At 46.6% G+C, this 26,350-nt stretch overlaps 1 protein-coding gene across 1 annotated transcript in view; it reads left to right on the forward strand.

The window, feature by feature from the left end:
- The window catches only part of LOC8023135 (85/88 kDa calcium-independent phospholipase A2), a 29,983-nt gene extending 3,639 nt beyond the window's left edge, over positions 1–26,344 (forward strand). Inside the window, exons 4-15 of the mRNA XM_029988555.4 lie at positions 1,133–1,348; positions 4,836–5,013; positions 7,098–7,276; positions 8,246–8,342; positions 11,135–11,317; positions 13,627–13,879; positions 16,014–16,256; positions 19,539–19,689; positions 20,388–20,521; positions 21,933–22,087; positions 22,961–23,131; positions 24,064–26,344. Of these exons, the coding sequence (XP_029844415.3) occupies positions 1,133–1,348; positions 4,836–5,013; positions 7,098–7,276; positions 8,246–8,342; positions 11,135–11,317; positions 13,627–13,879; positions 16,014–16,256; positions 19,539–19,689; positions 20,388–20,521; positions 21,933–22,087; positions 22,961–23,131; positions 24,064–24,279 (2,176 nt within the window). The 3' untranslated portion in view covers positions 24,280–26,344. The remainder of the gene's footprint in view (positions 1–1,132; positions 1,349–4,835; positions 5,014–7,097; positions 7,277–8,245; positions 8,343–11,134; positions 11,318–13,626; positions 13,880–16,013; positions 16,257–19,538; positions 19,690–20,387; positions 20,522–21,932; positions 22,088–22,960; positions 23,132–24,063) is intronic.
- The last annotated feature ends 6 nt before the right edge of the window (positions 26,345–26,350 follow it).

A 26,350-nucleotide genomic window follows, 5' to 3' on the forward strand; every position in this document is an offset into this window, starting at 1 on the left:
CTCTTCTCTCGCTTTTTCACGATGCATTCGTACCAGCTAGGGCCACTGACCGCTTGAGAATGGTAGGAAAGTGTCCACCATGAAGCGCGAGGTTGACCTGCATAGATTCAATGTTCTGTAGCAGGAACATACCAAAACAAAAATCGCTACACCCCCTGGGAGGGTCAACTTTTGAACCCTTGGCTTAAAATTAATGAAATTTGCAGGGTAGGCTGGTGGTCATGCTAGGGGTGCATAACAAAATTTCAGGTCTGTCGGTTAGGTGGGAAGGAAATTAGGGCAGCTTCTATCAGCAATCACCCCTACATTGTTTAGTTAATCTATCGTCGGAAAACTATCACAATATTCAAGATTTTTTTCGCTAGATAGGTAGCAGAATGCCTAGGACGTGCGCCTATAGAAAGTTTTTTGAAAAAAGTCATTGATTTCTATCAATTTTCTCTTCCGCAAAATTGGCCAACTTTTTGGTCTTCTGCGTCTCCGACAAAATGTCAACATTTTTTTTATAAAAGACATCTTTAAAATGACAAACAAACTTCATAGGTGCATTCCTTATTAAATTTCAGTCAGGAAAAGTGAAGAACGGGCCTTCCCTGTGTTGCCATTATCAAACGATAGATTGACTAAAATGGAATTTATACCAAAAAGTGGAATGGAGAAAAATGTGTTCAAAGTGCTCCAAACCCTACCTTTTCTTTAGCTTCAGTGGACAGAAAATAATTTATTAAAAAGTAACTATGCAGTGTAAACTAGTGGAAATTTCTGTGAATACTCCCTGGATGTAGATGGATGTAAATATGTAATTTTTCAAAATGAATGTTTTTTGCAGATTTTTTTTTTCTCTGGGTAATGTCCCCCCTTAAAAAAAAAAAAAAAAATATGTGCCATCAAAACTTGACTTTACAAGGTACGTACTAAAGCATTGTTTTCCTCGCTTGCTCATATTTGCCGCTATACGTGCAACAAATGGCGGCCCCGTTTGGAGGGACGGGGAGAAAAACGAAACTGAACCCAGACGGGAACGTGCCCGAACATAGTTGGGCGTGACACTCAAAGGGAATTAAGTGCCACACGGTTTGCTCAGGCCCCTTGTTGTCTCAATTCTGCCCGCGGACGGCGCGGTCTCGTGCAGTCTGCTGCGCACCAAGGACCAGGTGGCTGCGGAGGTGAGCTTTGTGCAACTGCGGGACAAGCTGCCCCTGCTGCTGGAGTGCGTGCCGGACCTGCTCTCCAAGGACCTGGTGCAGGAGGTGGTCCTCCTTGTGCGCAACAACCCCTCCTGGACCCTGGCACACCTGGCCGCACACCTCGGGCTCGTGGACTGCTTCAAGAACCAGAAGGTGGCCGCGTGAGTCTCCCTCCGCTCCATCGTGCGCTGCTCTTCGTGCTCGGCAGACGCCTTGTTTTTCTTAAAGGGACAGTGTATTTACGCTCGCCAAGGTTTTATTTCTACGTAACATATAAGAGCCCAACTACCCAGAACACAATTTGCGGCTTGAAATTCATTTTCTTTCCGCCCTCCCGCCCGAGAACCGCCGATCGAGAACTGGCCGGTTTGAGTTGCGCTCACTCTCTTCAACATGGTCACATATTCTCTGTGGTTTAGACACACACACTGAATATAATCAAAGTCGTGGGTCATCGAAGGCACACACTCAGTATTAAAAATAGAAAGAAGTATGATACCCATACTTTGGGGCATCTAAAAAGCTGCAAATACGTTGATTGGAAAAAGAAAGTTGCACAAAGAACTGGAAGCACTCTTTGCAGCCTCTCCATAATTCTCAACATGGCGTCTTATCGCGGGAGTCTCGGGCTCAAAGGCTGAGCGAAGCGGACTAGGCGATGGCGCAGACGACAGGCGTGGGACCTCCATTTCAAAACTGTTGTTCGCAGTACCAGCAAATTAGCTTGGGAAGGCAAATTGTTTACTGATAAAAAAAATTAAAATTTATTCCGTACAACACACTTGACCAACAAGCTGATTTGCACGAGGACGTCGCTGAGTCGTCGCCCCTTCTCCTGGCTGAAGACGTCGCTCGCCTTACTAACGCGAATTGGTAAGAGCTTGAAAAACGCGCTGACATGCGTGTCTTTCGTCTGCTTTGTAGAACCGGAAAAGCGAGAAGAAAAAAAAAAAAAACGCAGTCGGGTGTAGCCATGTGACTTTCGGCAACTATCTCCTCCTCTACATTTCTCCTTCCTTCTCAGTCCAGTTGCGTTTTTTTTACTTTATTAAAAATATTTTTGACGCAGTGTAGCAAAATATTGATATGGTAGTCTTCTGCCACCAAATTAAATTGCATGGAAAAAATTAAAAAAATTTTTTTTTGGGGGGTGTCAATGTCTCTTCAGAGGGGTACTGAATGGAAACCTTAAAGTATACCTCTTATATTCATAAATAAGTTGAACATGATTATCTCTATCTGCTAATGACAATCGCATGCTTGTATATCAAACCGATGGCTGTATTTTTCGTTTCAAATGTTAGATTCTAGCGGTTGCTTCAAAATCAGCCATCGAAGAGCGCGGTGCGTTTTGGGATATCCGTCGTGCCCACGACTTTCCTGCGACGTCATTGACCTCCGTGGGCTTAAGCATACCGTAGCTACGAGCGTTGACACTTGGTGGCTTCAGCGCGTCACTACCTAGCTTAGTTAGAGTGCCCAAGGGCTGTAACATATCACCAGGAGGTGTGGACCCGGCGGAGTCATGCGCGCTAGAATAACACGTAGTGATTCGTCTGCTCCGGACGCGAGCTTTGAACGGGACGACACCGTCGCGAGGCGGCTAAGGCACCTCTTATCTCACACGAGGCGAGATGCTAATAGGTTTCCTGCCTCATCTTGTTTAAGGTAATGGCAGAACCATACATAGGCAATAGACCCTTCCCGGAAGTCAGTCTACCCACCTGGGCAAAGCCAAACCCGACGCTCTAATGGCGGCAGTACAGGGCTCCTCTAGACCAGCAAATACGAACGTTTTCGAGAGCATCGAGCAGAAAGAAGAAAAGGTGTCGGTCCTTTTACGACACCTTCGACTAACGAAATCGAGGGTGCTTGATTTAGCCGAGCATGATTTGCTATCACCGCCATTAGAGCGGCAATATTGGAGCTCTTAGGAGTGCCACAAGGTGACTCTGACTTTCGAAAAGGGTCTATTGCTTCTTATTTAATTTACCACTGACTGATCACAACAACCGGACTTGTCGAGGGTGCCAGCTTCACGAATAAATAAATATTGCTTTGAAGGTGCCATTCCAGTAAGCATCCCTCATTTATTAAAGCGAGCAGAAAAGCAGGCTGAGTTCGGTGAAGCAGCACGATGGTGGCATCACTCGAGTATTTCACGAGGCGTATCGCATCGATAGTGGTGTGGTTGCAGCATTGTCACGCCACCACGAAGAAATGCGTACACCACAACGATTTTGCGACATTCCTCGTCACAGAGGCGAACACTAAACAAACGAAGGGAAGGCATCAGTGCAGAGGAAGCTTGCACTGGTCTCGACGGGACGCAATTTTCCGAGCGAAGGCACAGAGCACAGAGAACATGACTGTGCAATTCTTATATCGTCACTCAAGAACTACCACGAAAAAACGCTTACGTCGCCACGATTTTGCAACTGCAACTGCAATGAAGTCAAAGAATTAGTGGAAGCAATTTGGTGGCGAAGCGAATCCAAGGTGGCCAACTGTGCTTTGGCTTTCTTCACCAAACCTTTGGTATTATGTTCTGGCCTAGGTAATCTGTACCGGTCAGTGTACTTCCCATATAGTGGAGCTGCCGTTAGAAGCCGATGTTGTCACGACATTCTATCGAAGCTTTATAACCAACAACCGGGTGGTTTTTGGCTATCGTTTTATTCAGTTTAAAATATGTTTTCTTGCATTTTTCAACGAAATATTGATGTTTATGAGGTTCTATTGCTACCGATATCATATTGCAACATAGAAATAAGCTTCAGAATTTGGTTTTTGTACCCCTTTGAGGCTTGTTCCACACACTTGCAACTGCTTATGACTGGAAAGGCTAAATACCAGTTTTTAAGCCTTTTGTGATGGCTTACGACTGGCTCCAGAGCAGCACAGCCGGTCGTAAGGCGTCACAAGAGGCTTAAATGCCGGTTGCGTCGGAGTCAAGTGCAAGTGTGTGAATGGGCCTTTACTGCAGAGTCGAGAGTTGTGCCACGTCGTAGATCGCTTCGAGAGCCAGAAGGCTGCCGTGTGAGTATCCACCGAGTCTCTCAATCGCATGCACTAGATCGTACGGTGCTTTTCGTGTTTGGCAGGCACAGATCAAAATGGCCTTTTGACGGAAACCGAGTTGGGGTTTGTGCTATGTTATAGAATGCTTTCAGATCTACCAGGTGGCCACGCGAGTTCCCGTCTGCTTGGTGAGTCCTTCGCGTGTATTACGTCGTACGGTGTTTTTTGCATTTGGCAGACACTGTGTTAATGCGGGGTTATTTTGACGGGGAAGTTAGGATGTGCTGTGTCACCATTCCGTGTTGACGGAAGCAACGTCATCAGCAAAATCAAGCGGGCTAATCTCCCGCCACATTTAGTGGGACGCCACTAAGGGTCGCGTCATCGTGCGACGTGCCTTAGGTTGTGCCAGGTCACGCGACGCTTGGTGTTAAGTAACTCGGTATGAGGTCACGGTGTCAACAACATGTATAAAGTGGCGGCGTAATGTTCAATTACACTGTGCCACGTGGTCACACGACACCGTAATTCGTCACCTTTGATATGTCAGACTGCGAGTCCAGACACAGTCAGTGCAGTTTGCATGTGGGACGTCTGAGACGAAGGGTTTTTTTCGGTGTCCTGCAGGCAGATCTGCCAGCCTGCCCAGGACACCCTTGCCACGCCGCTCCACATCGCAGTGCGTGCCCAGAAGCTCAACTCTGTTCAGGTGCTGATGGGCATGGACGCTCCGCTCAACCTCACCGACCACAACGGGGACACCATTTACCACGCAGCCGCCGTCACAACCAAGGAGCTCATCAAGGTGGGGCACACTTGGCCCGACACTTCTTTAAGGCTGGTTCTTGCAAGAGCCTGCGACTTTAAAACATCTTAGGATGTCTCTTGCGTCGTTCGGGTAGAACACTCGGCCATTTATGTTCTCTCCTGCGCATCATTCTTTCTCCTCTAAAAACTTTTGACAATGTTGTAAACAACTATTTTTCATAGATTGTAGTACCTACATGGGGATCATGCAAATACTGCAAACCCTTCGCTCTATACGCCTCGGAAGTGGGCTCATTTTCGTCTTCTGCGCATGACAAAGGAAGTAGCGGTGACGTCAGAACGCCGAGCTCTGATTGGCTGATCTTGACCCCCTATTGAGCGTCGTCTGCTCCTTTGCAACGTCGTCTGCTCGCAACGTCGTCTACGTCTGTCTTACCTTTCCTGCGACTTTCGGAAGTGCAGGTCTTTACGAGCGAGCTCGACTACGCCTTTTGGAAAGGGCAGATGAAATAACTTGAGCGGTACGTTGTTTTTGTCTAACAACTACCAGACGCTCATCAAGGAGGGAAGTCAAAGGACTTAGTGGCGAGGTGTCCTGAGGCGCCCAGGTTCGTTTGCTAAGAACCGAGAGTGAGCGTGTTAGTGTCCGCAAGTTCCCTCCCAAACCCTTTTTCCCTCCTTTCGTGTGCGGCGAGACCCCTCATTCTTTAACGGCGACCGGTGGGTTGGCGCAGTTAACGTCGTCTGCTTTACGTCTGCTAGTCAAAGCGATGGCTGCTTTACCTTTCCTGCGTCTGTCGGAGATTCACCGCTTTTTCACTGGCGAGAGTCACCGTTGCCTCGGGAAGCAAGGAGATAACAAGAGGAAGAAATTGACCTCTTAATCTAACATTGAGGTCAGCGATCATAGTATAATACGGGAAGGGTTCACAAGGGTCGCGCGGGCATATTCTATTCAGCACGCCAGCCGGTCGTGGGCAGACGGTCGCCGTGTCGCGGAGTGCCTGCTAGGCCTAACTGCCGCGCTCGCTTGGTCGCGTTCGGTGGAATCGTGGCCGTTGGAGCTTTTCCCGGGTGTTAGTGGATCCAGCGTTCTTGTTCGTCGTGGTCTGTTTCAAGTGCTTTTTACTTTTTTTCTTGCTGCTTGAAGTCGGGACGCGTGAGAAGCGCACATAGAAAAATAAACGTCCGTGGGCCGTCGCGACTGCGACGCTGTCGGCCATGCTGATTTGATCGTAAGAAGTGCGAAAGACAGCTTCGGAGCTGTTGTAGGATTTCGTCGTAATCTGCGCAACACTTACGAAAATTTTGTTTCGTGAATACAAATTTGTTCTTAAGTTTTGTCTTACGCACATTTTTGGCGTAAGATCGTTTCGTGAATCTGGCTTCTGCACTTCCAAAAGTCACAGGAAAGGTAAGACAGACGCAGACGACGTTGCGAGCAGACGACGCTCAGATAGGGGGTCGCGATCAGCCAATCAGGGCTCGGCGTTCTGACGTCACCGCTATCCCCTGAGCAAGAAGCAGACAAACTTGCTCTCTGCATTGAAATGCAGTTCCAGAGTCGCCTCATAGATTGTGACAGTGTGTTTTCTCGTCGTAAACGATTGCAAGAACTTCCTCAAAAGCGAATGCAAGTCTGTGAATGAGCCTTCAGGCTTGGCAGTTGTGCTTCAGCTGTGCTGCGTCTTTTTTTTTTTTTTTTTTTTAATGTTGGGTTGGGTTTAGCATTTTGCTTTTGTGGCCAAACTTATCGTTTTTATAAAAAATTATTTTGTTTACGTAAAACTTAATTTCATTGCTCATTTGCAAGGAACGAATAATTGCAATCCCATGTCATGAACGCTGCATCGACACTACTGTCAGCCGCTGACTCGGGGCAGAGTTGGTGCTCTGTTGTGCGCAAAAACAGAGTCCGGGTCATATACTCTCATAGAGTGCAAAGTCAGAGCTGTGTCTATAGCGCTCAGTTAATGCTGTGCAGTACATGCGAACAGGCCTTCACCGTCTCGTTCCACGTGACTTGCGAGCAAAACGGAATTGTGCGCTTGCGAGAGGAAGATTAAAAATACGGGCTGCCATCTGAACGTGCCGGGACCGTAACAGTGATCCGTCTTCCAGGCGCTGTCGGTGAGACCCGCCCCTACGGCCGTCATCAATCAGGTGAACAACGACGGCTACACCCCCCTGCAACTGGCCTGCCTCACGGACAAGCCGGAGTGCGTCCGGGAGCTCCTCAAAGAGGGCGCCGACGTAAACTCCGCCTCCGTCAACCTTGCCGACAGAAACAACAGCACCTGGTAGGCACTAATTGGATGAACGCATACAACTGGACTCTTGAAATCGGATGGCGTCTTGTGCCACCTAGCAAGTGTTCTTACTAACAACGGTTAACCTCTACTTAAAAGTTATGATTTGTATAACAGAAGTGCCTCTCCACAACAGAGTTAAGTGCACCTTTGGCCCAACAACTGAAATGCAGCCTGTATGCCACTAACTACTAAATGTCATAATTTTGGCGAGACTGATACCACGTAACCGATTGTCTTCAACATTATGTAGTAACAAGTCAGTTAGTCCAAACACCTTGTAAAGTTAATCCTAGCAAAGTGGTTCTTTGCTATGTGAGAAGGTGATTGAAGGTAGGTGTGCCTTCCGTCTTGCATGCAATGAGGAGCAGAGACGCAGATGTACAGTAACACCCAATCCTATTGTGTCACTTATGAGTGCGACCTAACTGACCCCGCTTTCTATTGGCACTGGAGAGTTTTCCTTTGCCATTGGTTCAGGGTGCGAGCCAACTGTGCGAGACAAATCAGCATCGTCCCTGACACGTACTGATCCTTTCCTTCTTCTCCTTCACTTGGGGATTTATTTTTGCTTGATCTGCGACTTGGTCTACGCGTCAAACACGTAAAAAAACTTGGAGCCCCAAAATATTTAATTCAAGTTTAAGAGGTGTGCCAGCTCTTGTTTGTGCCATATCCAAATAGATAATCAGGACTGTGAGGTTCTTAGTTCAACAATAATTTTGACGTGAGCTCAAAAGGATTCGGCTGTCGTGGTGAAGTTTAGAGCACTCTGCCTTTTTTCTAATTTTTGTAAGGCACAATCGATCAGTCATTTCTGCAAAGTTTTTTCTTCTCTGAAAGCGACGCTTAAGCTTCTCGCTCGGTGACCTCGTAACGTCTTGGACGTCGCAAACAGTCTCTCCCATTGGTATTTCATTAGTCGAGAGGTAGTAACTCCACATCTTTCTTTTTCTTCAGCCTAGGGCGAGACCACGTTGAACAGAACGGGCACAACTTCCAGATAGAAGACATGAAGCACGGCGGAACTCCACTGCACTGGGCCAAGACCACGCAGGTAAGGCCATTTGGAATGCTACCCTGTCTTGCCAGAGTGGCCGCTACCCTTTAGGTCCAACAGGCATGGATCCACTCGCAAGTTCGTAAGCGACATAGTTTTCTGAGAGCGAGGAGGGAGTGCAGTCGAACTGACAAAGTTGCGGCGATGCCAAAAGTGACAAAATTGGCAACACGGTAGCAAGGCCAGTTTTTGTACCACGTTGTCAAGGCTGGTGTAGTTCCTGTGCTGCTCTAGCACTGTCAAAGCTCCTAGCATGAATAAGTAGCTTCATTTGGCACTAGAGCGCGTGCGAATGAGACACGAGACCAAGTCACGTGCTTTTGCAGCAGTGCAGGGCTGCGGCACGTGGAAGCTCCGCTAGCCTTTTTGACGTGGCTCAAGAACGTTCGCACCCAGTGTGGGGGGCCAGTTGAGGACGGGAAGTATAGCGAATCATTCAGAATACGGAACCTGATCGTTGGCATTGGGAAAGAGGATAATGACGAGGCTGGTCGAACGGCGTCGCGTGCAACGTTTTCCTCGAAAAATTGCACCCTGGGAAACTGCTTCAACGGTCTATCATTAGCGAGCATATTCAACTTTCTCCTGAATATGTTTTATGTCTAAGAGTCAAAATTTTATGCATTGCAGACTATATGGAGATTTGTTTTTTTTATAGGTCTTATGACGAGGTATGACGAATTTTGTGAATGACAAAGTATGTTAATGATGGTTTATGTATGATACAAGCTTTTTTGTGAGCTAATAAAGCAGACATTTGTCAATGTGCTGCATAGGATAATTTTATTTGTGCGGAAGAGGGCCCCTGAAAGCTATACAGTGGGTGCGGACTGTGAAATGAATGAACAAGTGTTACGCCGAGCCTCTTGACTTAAAGGGGCACTGACACCCCAAAGCTCGTATTTATTTTTATCGTCTAAAACGATGCAAGTTGTGGTCATAGACACGCAAAAAAAACCGCATTGCGAAAAAAAAATTTTCCACGCGCGAGCGCGCCTTTTTATTTTTGTTGTTTGATTCTCCCGCCTCTCGCCTCCTCGCTTCTTTTGATTCGTGACGTCAAGAATCATGAAATTTAGAAGCTTTGTAGGCGACATCTCTATAACATTTAATAACGGCAATCCTAAAACATGTTTTTTAACGCAATTGCGAACGCACTACGGCCCTTCTTTTTGAAATACCAAAAATCGGGAGTTCGTTTTGGTGCCGTCTCCTGGATTTGTATCCTCCAACGGAAAACGGGCGACACTGCTCAAAACCGGTCCGCCGCCCAACGCCGGCGGTCGCTCCTTTCCTCCTCCCTTTGGGTCGCCATGGCAACAGCAGGGGGTGGTGAAAGAAAGTGGACTCTCAGGACTCCGCAATATTTGACGTCAGGGCACCGGCGCCGATCACGCGGGAACTTCGAATTCAGCATTTGGAAATTGTTTTTTTTACTTCACAAATACTGAATTTCCAAATTTCGAATTCTGAGGGTAATGTCTCGGCATTGTTTTCAATCGTTTCGGATAATAAAAAAAATATGATTTTGATGTGTCAGTGCCCCTTTAAGTCATTTGGGGTTGGTGGGATGGTGTAGGGCAGTGAGGTTGGTTTAGGTGAAAATTGTGAGAGCTGTCTTCTTAAAGGGGCCCCGCAATCCCATGTAAGTGTCCACATTTTTGCAATTTCCACACCCCTTTGTGGTTTGGGCAACCCAGTGACCGTGGAAAGAGTCACTAAATATCAGTGTGTAAAATTTAACCGGGCTACGCGGAAATCTCCTCCTCCTACGGGGACGGCCTGTGGTGCCAAACGCGCGTAGCAAGTGACAAATTCATAACATCGTCGGTTCTGGTCAGCTAATGCCTTACGACTGGTCAGAGCCGCTAAAAGCTTTTTTTAGACAAAATACAAATTATGAGTCGCGCAAACCGTTTCAGTTATTTATTAAAATAACTTTTGTTCAGTATTTTAGAGGAGAAAAGAAACAAATGCAGTTTAGAAAGTATGAAAACCAGAAACAAAGCACAATGATCATGACCTGTCGGCATAGCCTCCACCAAGCGGGGAAAGGGGTGGCGCAGGCCAGCGCATGCGCCCCCGCGGATCCTAGCAGACGACGCACGATGTGGTGGGCAGCACTTTTGCAAGAAGCAAAAGAATGAATGCATCTCCTGTGGTCTCGTGCCACAGGAGACCCGCCCGGAACTTTAGCGGTGTCGAGTTTTGGGTTCGAGAGGCTTCGCCAGCGCGCTTCAGATGCTTACAAGGAGTGTCCTCCTCAGCTCTGCGCTTCTGTCGAGGATTCAGGGCTCCAACTCTGACAGGCCCGGTAAATTCATGTCGGCAAGCGTGGTAGAGGGCTGAGGCAAGCAACGAGCGGTTGACGAGCGTGATGCTGGGGGGGAAGCGACCATCAATGTAAGCCGCAGCTCATTGGCCATCCAAGCCAGGACCAGGGACGTAATGAGGGAGGTTGTTTTTTGCTCGTTTTTGTCATTTTAATTTGCCTATAACTTTTAGAATAAAGCAAATTTCTAGAAAAGGAAAGTTTCACTAAGTTACTACCTTCAATTGGCTCAGGTTCGGTGGAAATTAAAAACCAGTCTAAAAGTCGTTGCAGGGCCCCTGTAACGAAGCAGAAAGTTGAGTATTTCCTTGTGGTTCTCCACTTCCCCACTTTGGGTGATCCATTCTGACCATCTTGCTGGTCTTCGTACACTAGGGATTTTGTCTAAATGCTCTTGCCTGTGCCAATGTAATTAAAAAATATGGTATCTTTTCACGCCCTTGCGGTTCCTGCCCAGTGCCTGGAGACGATGATTGAGCTGGGCTGCGACCTGGATGCGAAAAACTTCCAGGGCAACACGGCGCTGCACATAATGGTCGCCAGAGGCCGCCTCGCGTGCGTCATAAGCCTCCTCAGCCACGGCGCCAGCGTCAACGCCGTGGGCTGCGACGGAGACACCCCGCTGCACGCCGCCGTGCGGGTACGTGGCACGTCTGCACTGCCCCCTCGTGGCACGGATAGGAAACTGGAGCTGCGGAGCAGTTCTTCGATTTAAGACTGCAAAATCCTCGAAGATGGCTCCCTGCTTTTTCGGGGTCAGATGCGCGATTTCTCTTAGAAAGTCGTAAGTATCGCACATTGCCCATCAGGGGTGCCCATGACATCGTTATGTTAATGTGGAATAGTTAACAGCAGAGCAGTTTATACTGAAACAGTTTAGCCAATGTTGCCCGCTAGAACAAGCAGACTTTGCGATAACGCAATATGGCATGTTCTCTCCCAAAAGACTGTCATGGTTTGTCGTGCATCAGCAACACAAGATGCTGAAGAGAACATCCCATTTCCCTGTTTTCACCCACAGGTAGCGCCAGCGGTTCGAACCAGATGCCAAAATGTCGGAACAGACCGTTATCTCATTAAAAATTGTTTAACGCTTTCCCAAATTTTCACTGGCGAAACAGCGGCTGACAAAGCCCATGAATGCATGAGGCTGAATGGCATAAACTACCAAAAACGGGCCCCATTTTCCCGTTGAAAGTTTCAGAAAATGACTTGTAACTTTTGAATTAGATAACGGTTAGTTCCGAAACTTTGGCGTCTGGTCCGTACTTCTAGGGCTACATTTAGTAGGAGACGGAGCGTTTAACGACGCACGCTTTATTTTTGTGTCGAAACAAACGCCGTAATACTTTTGGGGATCAAAGACACGCTGTACATGGAGTCCAATGGTTTATATAGGACGACATATGCTACATGGCATCGTTGTTGGCACTTCAAATTGATGGTTGAGCAAGTGCAGTGCTCTCTTTGGTCTTTGCCCTAGGTTGCCGTCCCCAATCAGGAAAACTGGTCTCTTTTTCTGGAGCAGGTAAGTTAAAAAAAAAAAAAAGTAAATAAAAAGAAACGCATGAGAAGCAGCAGCGTACGCCGTTAAAACTGTGGGCGAATGTTTGGGCACTTTTCAAGAAGGTGTCGCTGCAATCTGCCAGATTGCAGATGACAGTAAAGCCTCCATAAAAAGCCCGTAATAGAAAATAGATGCGATAGAGATGCTGTGAGGTAAAGCTGAGGCACACTTATAATGCTGCTATGCAATTACTTTAGATGTTACTGTAGCGAAGACCTATATAATATGGTGAAGACTTTTCCTAAGAAACTGACTTTATATATTATAAGACAGTTGCTATTACCTATTGTATTACTGTAACGCATGACGCTTTGTATATAGCCTTCTTCTCCAGAGCGTAGAATGTTACAAAACTAACCACAGTGTTGTCAGCTCCGATAACGTTGTGGCCGCTTGTGTCCTCGTTGGCACCGTCGTTTGATTACGCGTCGGCCCGAATTCAGGTCGTTAAGGGACACAAGAAAAACCGTCCGAAGGCCGAGCCTCCCAAGGTGAGAGCACGAAGGTAAACAACAGGCGTAAGTAAACGAAACTACCTCGACCTCCTCATTGCCTCTTTTCTGATAGACTCTGCAAGCTGCAACGCTTCCCCTCCACAAAACACGGGACCGAAAGGAATGTAGCGTGAATGTGTTGTTTCTGGGTAGTTGTGCCTTTGTTGTGCTATTGTGCAGGTCTTCTCAAGACTCTACTGTGCCAAACAATAAAACTGACCCGTTCTTGTCACAGGCACACTACAAACTCTACAAACTCTACACATGGCCCCAGCAACTCATTTCTTGCAAAGAATGTGTAACAAAAAAGAGTTGTAATAGTGCATTAGGAGGAAGATCGAAGTGACTCTGAGACGAAACAAAGTATGCGCATGAACTTTAAGAGAGGCTATGCTTCTTACTATCCTTATGCCTTGCAAGAATTGTTCTCCGAGCCACCTTTCAAACAGAATGAATAGAGGTACCGAAATTCACAGCGCAGCTGATTTATCGACTCGCACTGTCAATAAGTTGGCATTGCAATCGACGTCGTTTGGACCTAAGAAGGGTCAGGAAGGGTACATTCAAATTTACAACTCTTTGGAATGTGCTACTCTATTCATACTGGCATAGCATAGAACTATTTTCTCGTAGCTTTGAGGAAATCTTATTAGACTAGTGTTTTGGTTATTTGTGCGTAGTTTTAGATTTGAACTCGCATTTTGATCTTCCTATTCATATTTTGTGCCTCGCTGTAACATCGTTATGACAGGACATAATGGCTTCGCCATAACAGCGTTGCGACAAGACATATCGGTGGCCTTGCCGTAACACCATTAAAGCGAGACTGCGTCATGGCAACGGTCGCCGTAACGAGCCTCCTCGTCTGTTTCCTCCGTCCGCACGCAGGGCGACGTGTCCCTGATCCACGCCCTGATCGTGTTTGGTGCGGACGTGAACCAGCCCAACCAAAAAGGGGAGACTGCCCGCCACCTGGCAGCCACCTCCAAGCTGAGCAAGCGGGACAGCGTGCTGTACACCTTGCACGCGGTGGGCGCCCGGCGCTGCGACCGCGACCAGGCCTGCACCGAAGGCTGTTCCCCAGAAGGATCCTTCGACGGCGTGGCCCCCGAGAAACCAAACTTCTTCAAGGCCTCGCGCCGTGAGTGGGCCTGCCTCGGAGGAGGCGCCTCGGCTGTCGGTCTTTAATTACGTTTTCTATGGCGAATGGTTTAAATCGTGCGACTTCGAACAAGGGATGCAAATTCCTTTTTATACTTGTATTTACCTGAAGAACCGTAGTAAAAAAAAAGTTGGCTTATTGCGGAGCATTGCGCACTTACTTTTTTGTGTAATGAATTAAGGGGGGACACTACCTAGAAAAAACTATTTGCAAAAAAAGTAATTTGAAAAATGTAATATTTACATCTATGTATACATCTAGAGAGTATCCTCAGAAAATCTCATTTGTAGTGTTGTGCGAATATTCGAATTTTTGACTAGTAGTTTCGAATATTACGCTATTCGATATTCGCTTCGAGATGAAATTTGTATTTTTCGAAGTGTGGTACAGTTTTCTAACAATAGTTTTCCTAAACGATATCAGTGTGTTCCTAATAAAAACGACTATAATTTTTTTCACAATTCATGTACACAGATAAAGCTTTGCACTGCATTCTGCCTTACAACTGGTAGTATACGCTGTAACTTTCATAAATATTAGGCCAAAGGTTCAAAAGTTGACTTTTTTGGGTAGTGTCCTCTTTGAAGTTATATGTGGGTGAATTTAAGATTAGTGCACTGTTACTTTGTTGAGATGCACACATTTCGAACGCTGAAAGCTAAGTTTCTTCCTCCGATAACCAAATCTCTGGAAGAACAACTCGGTGCAGTGCACGAATAATGTGCAAAACCTCCCTTTTCCTTCATGTGACGAGTATAATTTTTTTTTTATTAGAAAAGCAAGTCGTGTTCGGATTTCTCTCGGGGGGAAAAAGCTAGAGCTTTCTCCCGAGGCGAACCTTATTATCTTAATTTACTTTTCCTTTCTCTCTCGAGGGAAACTTGATAGCAAGTTTGTTATAAAGCTTCCTAAAGCTTTATAACGTGGATGGTTAATGAAAGAGGGACATAGAACACAAATAGACGATACAGGCTTTCGATGTGTCGTCTACTTCCATGTCCCTCTGTTGTTATCATACTTTATAACAAACTTGGAAATATTATTGGACACTCATATCTTACCGCCCCGTGGCATTGTACGGTCGTGCAGTTTTCGTTGCCAAATAGTTGGTGTGTAACATAGGGTTACATATCAACGATTTGATGCACCACCACCACAACGTTATCGTTGTAGCACCACTGATGCATTGTCAGCGTCATACTTGGACGTTACTGACTCAGTGCTACACCATTGCAACACATCGTTACAGGGGTACACTGGCAATTTTTTGAGCGACCCCAACTAACTAAATTATCTGAATCCCCGGCCTCTACCCCTCCTGGCATGCTATTTAGTATCACGAAATTGAAAATAGTCGTTTTTGAAATTGGTTAATGAAGGTGATGCCAAAACCAACATTCAAATGTACCCGCGCTTTTCAGTGCCACGACGTGCAGGTTTTGCAGGTCGAGCGGGCAGTCTACGAAACGGAGAATGCCGTGCATTTTTTTCGTGCTGCTGTGTGGGTGCTGGAGCGAGCTTGCGAAGCATTCATTTGACACCGTCAAACTGCTTGTAATTGTTTGGGAACAAAGTGTACAGACCAAAGAGAACCCCTGCTTGCTGCTGGTGTCACATGTACAGTGGTAGCTGTTAGTACCCCTTCCCAGCAAAAAATGCTCATGTACGAACGCAAAATCCCTCAAACTTCCAGTTCGAAAAAAAAAAAATGGTGAGGATTGTGATTTCAGTGAATTTGCTAAAAAAATTATTTTGGTCTAATATTACTAGTTCAGCGATGCTGCTTGGTGTCTCTAGTCAATTTTGAGCCAAGTCGGGGACCACCAAGAAAACGCCAGAGTACGCCTTGGATGCGGCACTGCAAAATCATAAATTTACAATGCTCACTTCGTCGGCACAATTCACCCAAGATGTCAAGCATTGGCGGCGTCATTAGCAAGTTTTAGAATAGTGGGCCCCGCAGCTCTGGGTGCCCCAAACAGCTTAGGGCATTCAACTGCGCATGTGCAGAACTTCTGCGCATGGGCAGTGGGACGCCCCAAAGCTGTGGGGCCCACTATTCTAAAACTCGCTATTAATGTGTCGTTTTTTTGCCCGTCTCGCGCGTGCGCAGTGTACGACGACCTGATGGGAGCGTCGATAGTGAAGAGTGCCCTGGGCCGCTGCCAGGAGCGTCAGCGGCCCCCTCGCAGCCGGTCGCGGGTGCTGTGCCTGGACGGGGGGGGCATCCGGGGCCTCATCATCATCCAGATGCTGGTGGCCCTGGAGGCCGTGGTGGGGCGCCCGGTCCTCGACTGCTTCGACTGGGTCGCCGGCACTAGCACCGGAGGCGTCCTCGCTCTGCTCCTTGCATGCGGTGAGGGCCTTTCCTCCGCCCCAGCCAGAGGGGGAGAAGAATTAAATCGAAGTTTGACCCACTAAAAGCCAAGATGGAGGCAAAAAACGGGGACATAAACAATGTCTCAAATGCAGGTCTGGTTTCAACTACCATGTTTAATTACCTACATCAACTTGCCTCTGCTTTAATCATTTTTTTTTTTTTTTTTTTTTTTACAGCGGAGCCGTTAAGGGTTAGGTTCCCCAGGATCGTGTCCGTGTATGTTGACACCTGGGATGGGCAGTATTTCAAATACAAGTATTTGAAATGCGTATTTTATATACTTTGTGTATTTTGTATTTGTATTTAATTACAAATTGGGTAATGTATTTGACGTGTGTATTTAAATACTAAAACGTGGGTATTTCAAATACAATTGTAATTAAATACAATTTTGTGAGCGAAAATACATCCCTCAAATTTATTGCCACTGTCCAGAGCAGGAAGAAAACTACGTTCTGCACCGAATGCAGAGTAACTGAATCAAGCACAAGCGTTTAGTGACTTTGCGATTACGGTGCTAGTCCAGGGCAAGAATAGTGACGAAATCGACGTTCACACGCAGACTGGCTAAATAAGTGCCTGTGACAACTTGTGATGCTTTCCAGCCTGATTTCCATCCATATTTTTGCCTGGAACATTCTAAATACGCGGGTCGTCCAGATTTTCGTAACTGGTGCGAGTTGCAACGATAACATTCTCCAGCTAGTACTGCGCATCTTGGTCGTCTCGGGTTTTGTTGGTCTATACCAAAATGTAATCGACAAAAAGGCTGCTTGAAGCTCTGTACTTTTTTCACCTATTACGTCCAAGCTGATTGCAATATTTTGTGATTATATTTCTATTACGTTACTAGAGCCTCGCACACTAACTCCCGAGTGTGCGATGCAAAATTAAAATGAGATACCCGGAAACCCGTTGCAGGTGCCCTGAAGTCGCTGACGTAAATTTTGAGGAATGTATTTGGAAAAGTATTTGGAGGAGACCAAATACATTTGGTTGTATTTGTATCTTGTACTTAAATGCTTTTTTGGAAATGTAATTAGATTTGTATTTAAATACATTTTTGACGAAGTATTTTGTATTTGTATTTCGATACATATTTGCATGTATTTTGCCCATCCCTGGTCGACACAAACCTACCTGGACAGCTACCGCCATTTATAAGCGACAGCAGCAAGCACACAACCAGTATGGTTTCCACCATCGCTAGTAGATGGCGCCAACCTTTCCAGTTATAATAGAATAATGGATAGTTGGGCGTGTTAGTGGGAATGTATCGTAGGAAACGGCGCAAAAAACGGACGACGACGAAGAAGAAGCACACAGAGTAACGAGTACAGCTCCGCTGGTCTTTTTTCTTCACGAGAGTGGAAAGGCTGAACGTTTTTTTACCAAGTTTGATTGACCACATTTATTTTATACAGTCATTTCCACCTTAGCCATCCTACCGGTAAACGGACTTGTACTTTTGAGTCACTTCATCAGTTTGTTTTCTAGTTAAGCAGTTGCATCTCTTTCCCCTGCTTGGCTCCTGTAGAGCGCAACAACCAGATTCCAGTGCTAACATCCGTTCCCTTTTGACTGCAGTTTGCCGTTTTGTAAGGAGATTTCGATTTTGCGACTTCCTGTACCGACTTACTTTCTTTGCTCAGAATGTAGACAACAAGAGATGGGGGTTGACACACGGCGTTCCAGAGAGCTTACCCCAAGTTTTGTCGAGGTTAGGGTCAGAAGCCGACCGTCGGAGAAGTGAAGCCCCGTTCACGCACTTGTGTTTGCTTAGGACCAAGCTGTTGCAATCTCTTGCAACGAGAGGACGCAGTGGCACGCTGGCACCATCTATGAGGTGACTCTGGAATTGCATTTCTCTAGAACAAAGGTTTCGCAGTATTCGCGAGACCTAATGTACGTATTATCAATGAGAAATCATTGTTTATAACATTGTTAAAAGATTTTTTGAGCCAGAAAAAAAAAATATTGCAGTGGCTTAGCTCGGCTATGCCAGGATATACGTAGCGTAAGCTTAGGTTTAGCTGGTTATTCTTAGCTTTCCTGGTTGTCTAGGATTAGCTTGGTTATCATGCTTACTGCTGCTTCAATGACACACACGCGCTATACGCATTATGTGACTACTTCGGGATCCGATGAGCTGTGCGCCGTGTTGTTATGTATCAAGCAACCAAGCTGCCGCCCAGAACAACCGGACAGCACGAGCCATGATCTCGAGCGGATGCATGCGCGCGCATGCGTAGCACAGCTTTCCAGGAGCCACGCGAAACTGCTCAACCTCGGCCAGTGTAGCTTACGCTACAAAAAAAGATGCTAAGCAAAAATAGAAAATATACGGGAAGTGTTCCACGGATAGATGGTGCCAGTGTGTTTTCTCATTGTAAGAGATCACGAAAGGTTATAATGCACTTGGCTGTAAGCATTCGCAAGTGTATGAATGAGCCTTAAAAGGACACTAACACCACCCCCGAATCTTTTTTTAAAAAATATTTGCCAGGTAATTTAATATGGTGTCAGAAGACTGCCGAATGAATATTTTGCTACAGTGTCGCATTATATATTTTTAATAAAGTGAACAGACGCAACTACTCGAAACCGAAACAGGGGTGGGGTGGAAGAAATATAGAGGAGGGGCGAGTTTCCAAAATTTGTGTGGCTATGCAACTTCTTTTTTTCTCTCAATTATCGTATTTGCAGCTTTTTAGAAGCCACAAAAAAATGGGTATCATATTTGTTTTTCTAGTTTTAATATTGAGTGTGTGCCTTCAATGACCCAGAACCTTGATGTTTGGTGGTTGTGTCTAAACCATAGAGAACTGTACGGGACCACGGAGAAGAGAGTAAGCGCAACTGAAACTGGCCAATGCTCGACCAACTGTTTACAGGCAGAAAGGAAACGAAAAAAATACACTCGTCTATTTTTTCTTCTTTCTTTCTTTTTTGGTGACCTCCAGTGTACCACATTTGTTGGTTTACTCTGTTATGTTGTTTTTTTCTTGTTGTCCTACCGTGCTTGGGCCTGAAATGGCCTGCAGTATAAATAAAAAAAAAAAAAAGAATTTGAATCTGCAAATTGTGTTCTGGGTAGTTGGGCTCTCATATGTCAGGCACAAATAAAAACCTTGGCGAGCATAAATTTATCCGTCGGTGTTGCTTTAAACCCGCAGATCTTTCTGCCGCTGAAACTGAATCGTCGATCGCTCGCAGTGGGTTCAAAATGGAGGTTGACTGATGGACGGTGCGTTGCAGGAAAGACGCCCCGGCAGTGCCTGCAGCTCTACTTTAGCCTCAAGGACAAGGTGTTCATCGGAAACCGGCCGCACGACGCAGACTCCCTCGAGAAGTTCCTCCAGCGGGAGATGGGCGAGACCACCCTCATGACCGACATCAAGCACCCAAAGTAGGCCCCAAATCCCCGAGTCGTCGCCTGGAGCGAGCGACGCGATCGACTAAACATGATGCCACAGTTGGGCTTTCGCGATTGGTCGAGGGCCCACATAGTCGCTAGTCTTTTGTCGGCGGAAATAAGGGTGACGTCGGTCTTGGCAGTGTCGCCGAAATTAACTTCCGGAAGACACGACTACGCTCCGTTTTAGCGGGTGAAAGCTACAGTGCAGAGAGCCAGTCGGGCTGAGGTGCGTGAGGGCGTACCGTCTTTACACGCAACGTCCAGCGTTTCACTCACAGCTGGCACAAAATCAAGAGGATCACGACTATCCGGGCCCATCCTGGTCACAGTGTTACGAGTGGAGACTATAAGAGTGCAAACATCTGGCTGCCAATGAGTAGGTGTTCCGTACAGAAACAAAGAAACAACTTCCCAATTTTCGCTAAAAAAGAAAATCCTCAACTCTTGCGACATGCTGAATGTACCATTAATCCTCTTACCCACGCATTAATCATTGCCAAAAAAAAAAAAAAAATTAAAAGTTGCGATTTTTGGGAAATAAAAAGATGAAAAAGGTGGCGTGGCATACCATGCTAGAAAAAACAATTCTATTCTTAAATCCTTAGAACTGAGCATCACCTGCTCCCCCAGTAATGTAGGGCACTACATGTAGGGCAAAGAGTGAAATTTCCTCTACGATTCTTTGACAGACTGATGATCACGGGGGTACTGGCAGATCGACATCCGGCGGCACTACACCTTTTCCGGAACTACGACTCGCCCAAGAAGATTCTCGGAGTGACCGAGGACGAGTCGGACTTCCCCTCGTGCACACCGCCGCACGGTTGGTGCACGTTGGTCTTTGGGTTTGCGGGGGAAACGTGGCGTCGGAAAGTACCTCGAGCACTTGGTAGTTCTCTTGTATTTCGAATACTTGTACTTCACCTCAAGTACCTCTTACCTCCGCGGACAAGATGAGCCGAAACGACCGATCCGGCCTTTTCCTGCGTCTGCAGTTCCCACAATTCCTTCAGTTTGTCAAACAGTGTAAAGAGTGGGACCTCGACTTCAGATTCCATTCCTAGTTCAGACACGGCCCTCAAAAACTGGCAGGTACACCGAAAAAGCACACTGTTTCGGCACATATTGTCACGTGGTAGTACCTTAAACATAATTCAAGCATATTTTGGATACTTGTCTTCCAAATATAGTTTGATCGTACTTGATTTCAACTATGTGCTGCTTGTGTTTTAGAGGGTTGTATTCAAACAGACGTGAAGTACATACTTTACTCATTAATAAAATGGCCCGTAGTTTGTTAAAAGGTGTGCTCGGACGGCGCAATTTCTCGCACGTCGAGGAGTTTGAATTGTGCGTGAGAATCTGCTTGGCAATAGGGAGTATCGGAAACGATGCGAATCTTATTCCAAAAATGGCTAAATGTTTGCAAAGGGTGTAGCGATAATTTGTGAGAATTTCATTAATGAATGCGGTATGCCCCGTAAGAAAATTAATTATGTAGAGGCACTGTTTGTTACGTCTCCTCGTACACAACTCAACACGGTCGGTGTGAACGAGTTGTCGCAGGCCTTTTCTGCGCTCCTCTCACAACCGAAGAGGCATCGTCAAAGTTGCCATGTCATAAAAATGGGCACAATGCATCAAATCATTTCAGGAGATGGAAAGGTGGATTATAGTAAAGTAGGGGCAGCAAAGCAGAGGTTAGAGCGCTGGTGGAAATTATCTGGGGAGAATTGAATGACATACAACTAACCGACACAACTGGGGACAGGCGGAACAGAAAACAATTGGAACTCCCTCCTGCGTGGCTCCAGCCCAAAGTCTCGACCCTGTTCCCCAGTGGGTCTGGCGTAGGGGCGACGCCGACAAGGTTCAACCACAGGAAAATTAGCCGACTCCCTTGCCAGGGGAGCTCCCGAAGGGGGGATGGAAAGAGGGGGGGGGGGGGGGGGGGGGGTGCGTGTTTTTAGTCTTTTTTCCCTATCGCCAAAAGGTCTTCCTGGTGGTAATTACAGAAATGCATTGGGTTAGCAGGGGAGGGGGGAGAAGGAATCATGCTTTTTTTTGTTTTCTTCAGGCTAGATGGTGCAAGCACTCATTATTAAGAGTACAGCCGTTAAAATCCATCCATTAATCTGTCCCGTTGACGCTAACAGTGCCGTGCGGCACGCAAGAATTTGAAATGAACAAGGTATTGTGCTTGACCTTGCGCTTGGTCGCTTTGCTCTGCCCAGAGCAGCTGGTGTGGCGAGCAGCGAGGGCGTCCGGTGCCGCGCCAACCTACTTCCGGCCGTTTGGCCGGTTCCTCGACGGTGGACTCATCTCCAACAACCCGACCCTCGATGCCATGACCGAGATCTGCGAGTACAATGAAGCTCTCAAGGCCACGGTGCGTCTTTAGCTGCCTTTTAACATATTTGCAAATGAGCTCTGTATCTGCGTCTTCCATAATTAATAATGAACAGCATGTCTGCATCTCTGCCTTAACATATTTAATAATGTACGGCATCTCCGAAAACATTTACTGGGGCTTTTTCGGCGCAAAAATTAATTGCACATCACCTAACGTGTCTTTGCCCGAACATAGTGCTAGCGATTCGGGAAAGGTGGCAAAGTTCAACAGCTTGCCGTCATTTAGTTCAAAAGTTACGAACGGTTTTCGGAAAAGTTTCAGTGGGAAGACGGCAGCTGACAAAGCCCACGAATACGTGGAAAATGAATCGTATTGGCTCCAGGAAGGGGTCCCATTTTTCGATAAAACGTTTCACGACGTCGCATCTCGAAATTTAGTAACGGTACGCATTTCTCAAAATAGAAAGGTCTTGGAACCTCCGCATTAGACGGTGGTACTGTTGCGAACAATACGAACCGAAACAGTTCTTTGTACTTCTTTGGTATACCCGCCAATTTTTGTCAGAGCTGCGGTCCAAAGTTAGAATGGAGCACAGAGTTGGGGTCTAAGGGACTATTTGCCAAAATTGAGAGGCATTAGAGCTCGTGTGAACCGCAGATGCAGAAAAAGGCTAAATTAGGTGTTTCGGCCCATTGTCCACGTGGATACACGAATGTGTACCCACGTGGACAATGGGCCCAAACACATATACAAACCAATGAGTTTGTATATTTGATATTACTTATCACATTAATATCCATAGAGACGTAAACGTAAAGGTGTGAACCTAGGTGCAAACAACATACTCGAAAATGAGCGGACAGTTCCTCGGAACACCACGTGTGCCGTTTGGACTCGCTCCGCCCGCAGGGCCAGGAGGAGAAGATGCAGCCCCTGGAGGTGGTGGTCTCCCTGGGCACGGGCAAGATCCCCGTGGTGCCCGTCACGGTCATCGACATGCTGCACATGGGCACGGGCATCCTGGGCGCAGCCAAGATGGCCTTCGGGGCCAAGGCCTTGGGGCAGCTCATCATCGACCAGGTGGGGCCACCTCTCGTACGGTCACGGCGTCCAGAACGCGTCTTGGACTCGCGCGTGCCTCCCACGTGTCAAAAGCGGTTCCAAAGCGGCAACTGATTACGTCGCAGAATCCCAACTCTTGGCTGTCCAAGCTCCCGTGACCCGTCGAGCTGGAGATTGACCTCGCAGCGGATCAGTTGTCTGCCATGCCACCGCTAGAACGGTGGCAGGCAACAGCGTGACACAAGTGTGACGTCATGGGGTAGAAATTGAGGGACCACTTTTTTTATGCTAGGGGACAACTTTTCTTGGCAATGCAGTCAAAGGTACGAGCGTGCGTGCCCTCTCCCATTTTGGGTGCCTATCAAAGCTGCGCTCTCCTCGGAAACGCCCAGAAAAGTTGCCCTCGAGTATAGGACGTGGTAAACACGGCAGTCGGAGACATGTTCTGTGCGTCACGGCACGCTGTTCTTTTACTCTAGTCTTCGAATGCTATGCACTACTAAACTTCAGTCGACGTGCACAACCAAGTGGTCGTTCGCCTCGTTAATGTTTCCTCCTATCTCAATCGTCGGCACGAGGTTGACATCCCAAGTTCTTCGATCGCGACGTTTCGCTATCGCCTTTTAGATCTTCCATTAATAATTGTATTCTTGATTGTGCCTAACTTTTACTTCGTTATTGTTTAAATTTTAAAGCACAAAAGTATTTTTAATGGCACCCCCCCCCCCCCCCCTCCCCCAATAATGTGTTCATCAATCTTCTGTTCGTTTTCCGCTAAATTTAGCGGCGAAATTGACGTTGTCACATGACCTTTGTGCCAAGTCGATTTCCCCACTATATTTAGTGGGGAAATTCGTGTGTATGTCAGCGCCATGTCTGTGTGCTTCTTTACCTGGTCCTCCGTCTTTTACACTTAGAACAACAAATAAAATTAAAGACGTACCCAACAGGCAACGCAGGCCAACGGACGCCTGGTGGATCGTGCCCAGGCGTGGTGTCGCACCATCGGCGTGCCCTACTTCCGCCTCAATGCCCCCATCTCGGAGGACGTCTGCCTCAACGAGACCGACAACCGCCTGCTCGTGCGCGTGCTCTGGGAGACGCTCGTCTACATGCGAGGCCGCCGCGCCGAACTCGACGAACTCGCACAACTCGTACGGCCCTGAATCTCTGGACCAAACTCGTCAAACTCGCGTACGGGGCACGGCCTCCATTTGCTCTTACGGGATCGACTCAAGATTGATGCCACACACAGTAATGCAATTTTTCCGCAAAAAAGGGGCGTCGACAACCATTTGTAAGGTCACGATGCTGTGCGCGGCAACGTAATTCTTCTGCAAAAGAGGGGGCCGACGACGGCTGCAATTTTTAAGGTCATGATTCTGGAGATTCTACATCAGATGGTGCCAGGAGCTTATTAAGTGGCCCTTCTTTGTAATAAGGTCGCGGAGGCAAGACTTTTATATGTCGCCGTCGGAGGCGAAAATTCGGGACCGTCATATTTTTGGAGTGGCACTATGCCACAAGTTTGGTGCTATGTCCCGATTGGTTTTAAATTTTTCGTTATTTTATGAGGCGCGCCTTAATGTTACTATTGTCGCTTTATTTTCCCGCTTTTAGCTCTTTGTGGCAACGAAGGTAGTTTTCTAGTTACAGACTGAACTGTCGTCTGCTTCCGTGTCAACGGCATCTCTGGCGATCTCTTTAAATTTATTCTGAAACGAAATGAAATCCCTATGACTATATGAGTTAACAATGTTTCTTTAGTTTTGAGCTAGTCCCATATGAACTCATGTAGCAGATGATCGATTGATTTGTGCTAATTTACGTGACCAAAACTGAAACGTCAGCAACCTGATACCTGGCAGACGACGCTAAAATATTTGCCAGACGACGTCACGACGGTCTGCAGACTATGTTGTCATGACGTTCCGTAAACAGTGTTATCGCGCCTGATGGACAGTGTTGCCACAGTGTTCAGCACACAGCGTTTGGCAGACAATGTTTTCTCATAGTTTGCCAGGCGACGTCAAAACGCATGGCAGACGGCATTGTCACAACGTTGTAACAAGGTCAAAACAAGGCCCGTCCAAAATGCACTTAGAAAAAAAAAAAAAAAAAAGCTTTGTGGCCTACATTTAGCGCAAACAGTTCATGAAGCCGATTTTATAAAAGCTTCACGCGCGACGCTTGCTAGTCTCTCCGAACACCGCGTTTCGAACCTATTTTTGCTTTACCTACTCATCCACTCTCAGTGCCTACACTGTACAATTCTCGAAAGAGAGAGAGGGTAACGTTACTAGAAGACACTTTTGGCTAACCACACTAATAAAAAAAAAACAACTAATTTGAGGAATTTTGTTGAGGCAGCGCATTCCTTCTTTTCACATTCCGAGAGGCATTCGCACACACGTCTGAACAGATTTTGTACTCAAACAGAACGAACAGGGTCGTGCCTTTACTTGTTTAGCGTATTTAAATAAGTTATGTCAATATTACTACCGTTACTGCTGTTGTCGTCGTAAAAGCAACACTGGGACAAGCTTTAATATTTGTTTTTGTTTAATTAGCTTTGTACTTACATTGCACGTGCCGTTGTGCCGAGCCCCCACGTGTGGTCGTGTTTTACGAATGTTAAGTTTGTTATACTACTTTCTGTGATATGAGCTGGGAGCTTGTTGAGTTTGCAACTGATCTGGGCTTCAACGTTTCTCGTGTCAACTATTGGTGGTGTGCAAACGTGAAAACGGTTATTTTGCCCTCAAAGGAATTCTGAAACGTTATTTTGGAAACGTTTGCCTTTTCATACTACATTGGGGTGATTTGCAAGACGCGATCACCCCTGTAAAACATTATTGAACCGGAAACTTGGTTGAGACATTAAAGCAATGTTGGAAACTCTTTCTTTATAAAACTTGTTTAGAGTGTAGCCCAGAGAAAGTGTTGCAGGTTTCAGTTTTCAATTAAAACTTTCAGTTAAAAAAAAAAAAAAAAAATGTTCGGTGCTTTGTTGAGTAGCGGCTGGTTTTGTTACACGACCTCGAGGATTGCGGTATTGTTTTTTATTCAGCGTGGAAAGCGCACCCTTATGCAGTGGGTTTCGCTCCTTCTAAGCGAGTAGTTGTTCTTGCTGCGCTACCGCCGAGTTGGGCTTTCCCGATTTTGCTCCAAGAAGTCAAATAAAAGGAACATGCAAAAGAAGAAAAAAAAAGTACTTTGCGTACACGAAAATGTTTG

The sequence above is a fragment of the Ixodes scapularis genome, unplaced genomic scaffold, assembly GCF_016920785.2.
Source record: "Ixodes scapularis isolate PalLabHiFi unplaced genomic scaffold, ASM1692078v2 PGA_scaffold6__148_contigs__length_123643588, whole genome shotgun sequence".
NCBI classification, from domain to species: Eukaryota; Metazoa; Arthropoda; class Arachnida; order Ixodida; family Ixodidae; genus Ixodes; species Ixodes scapularis.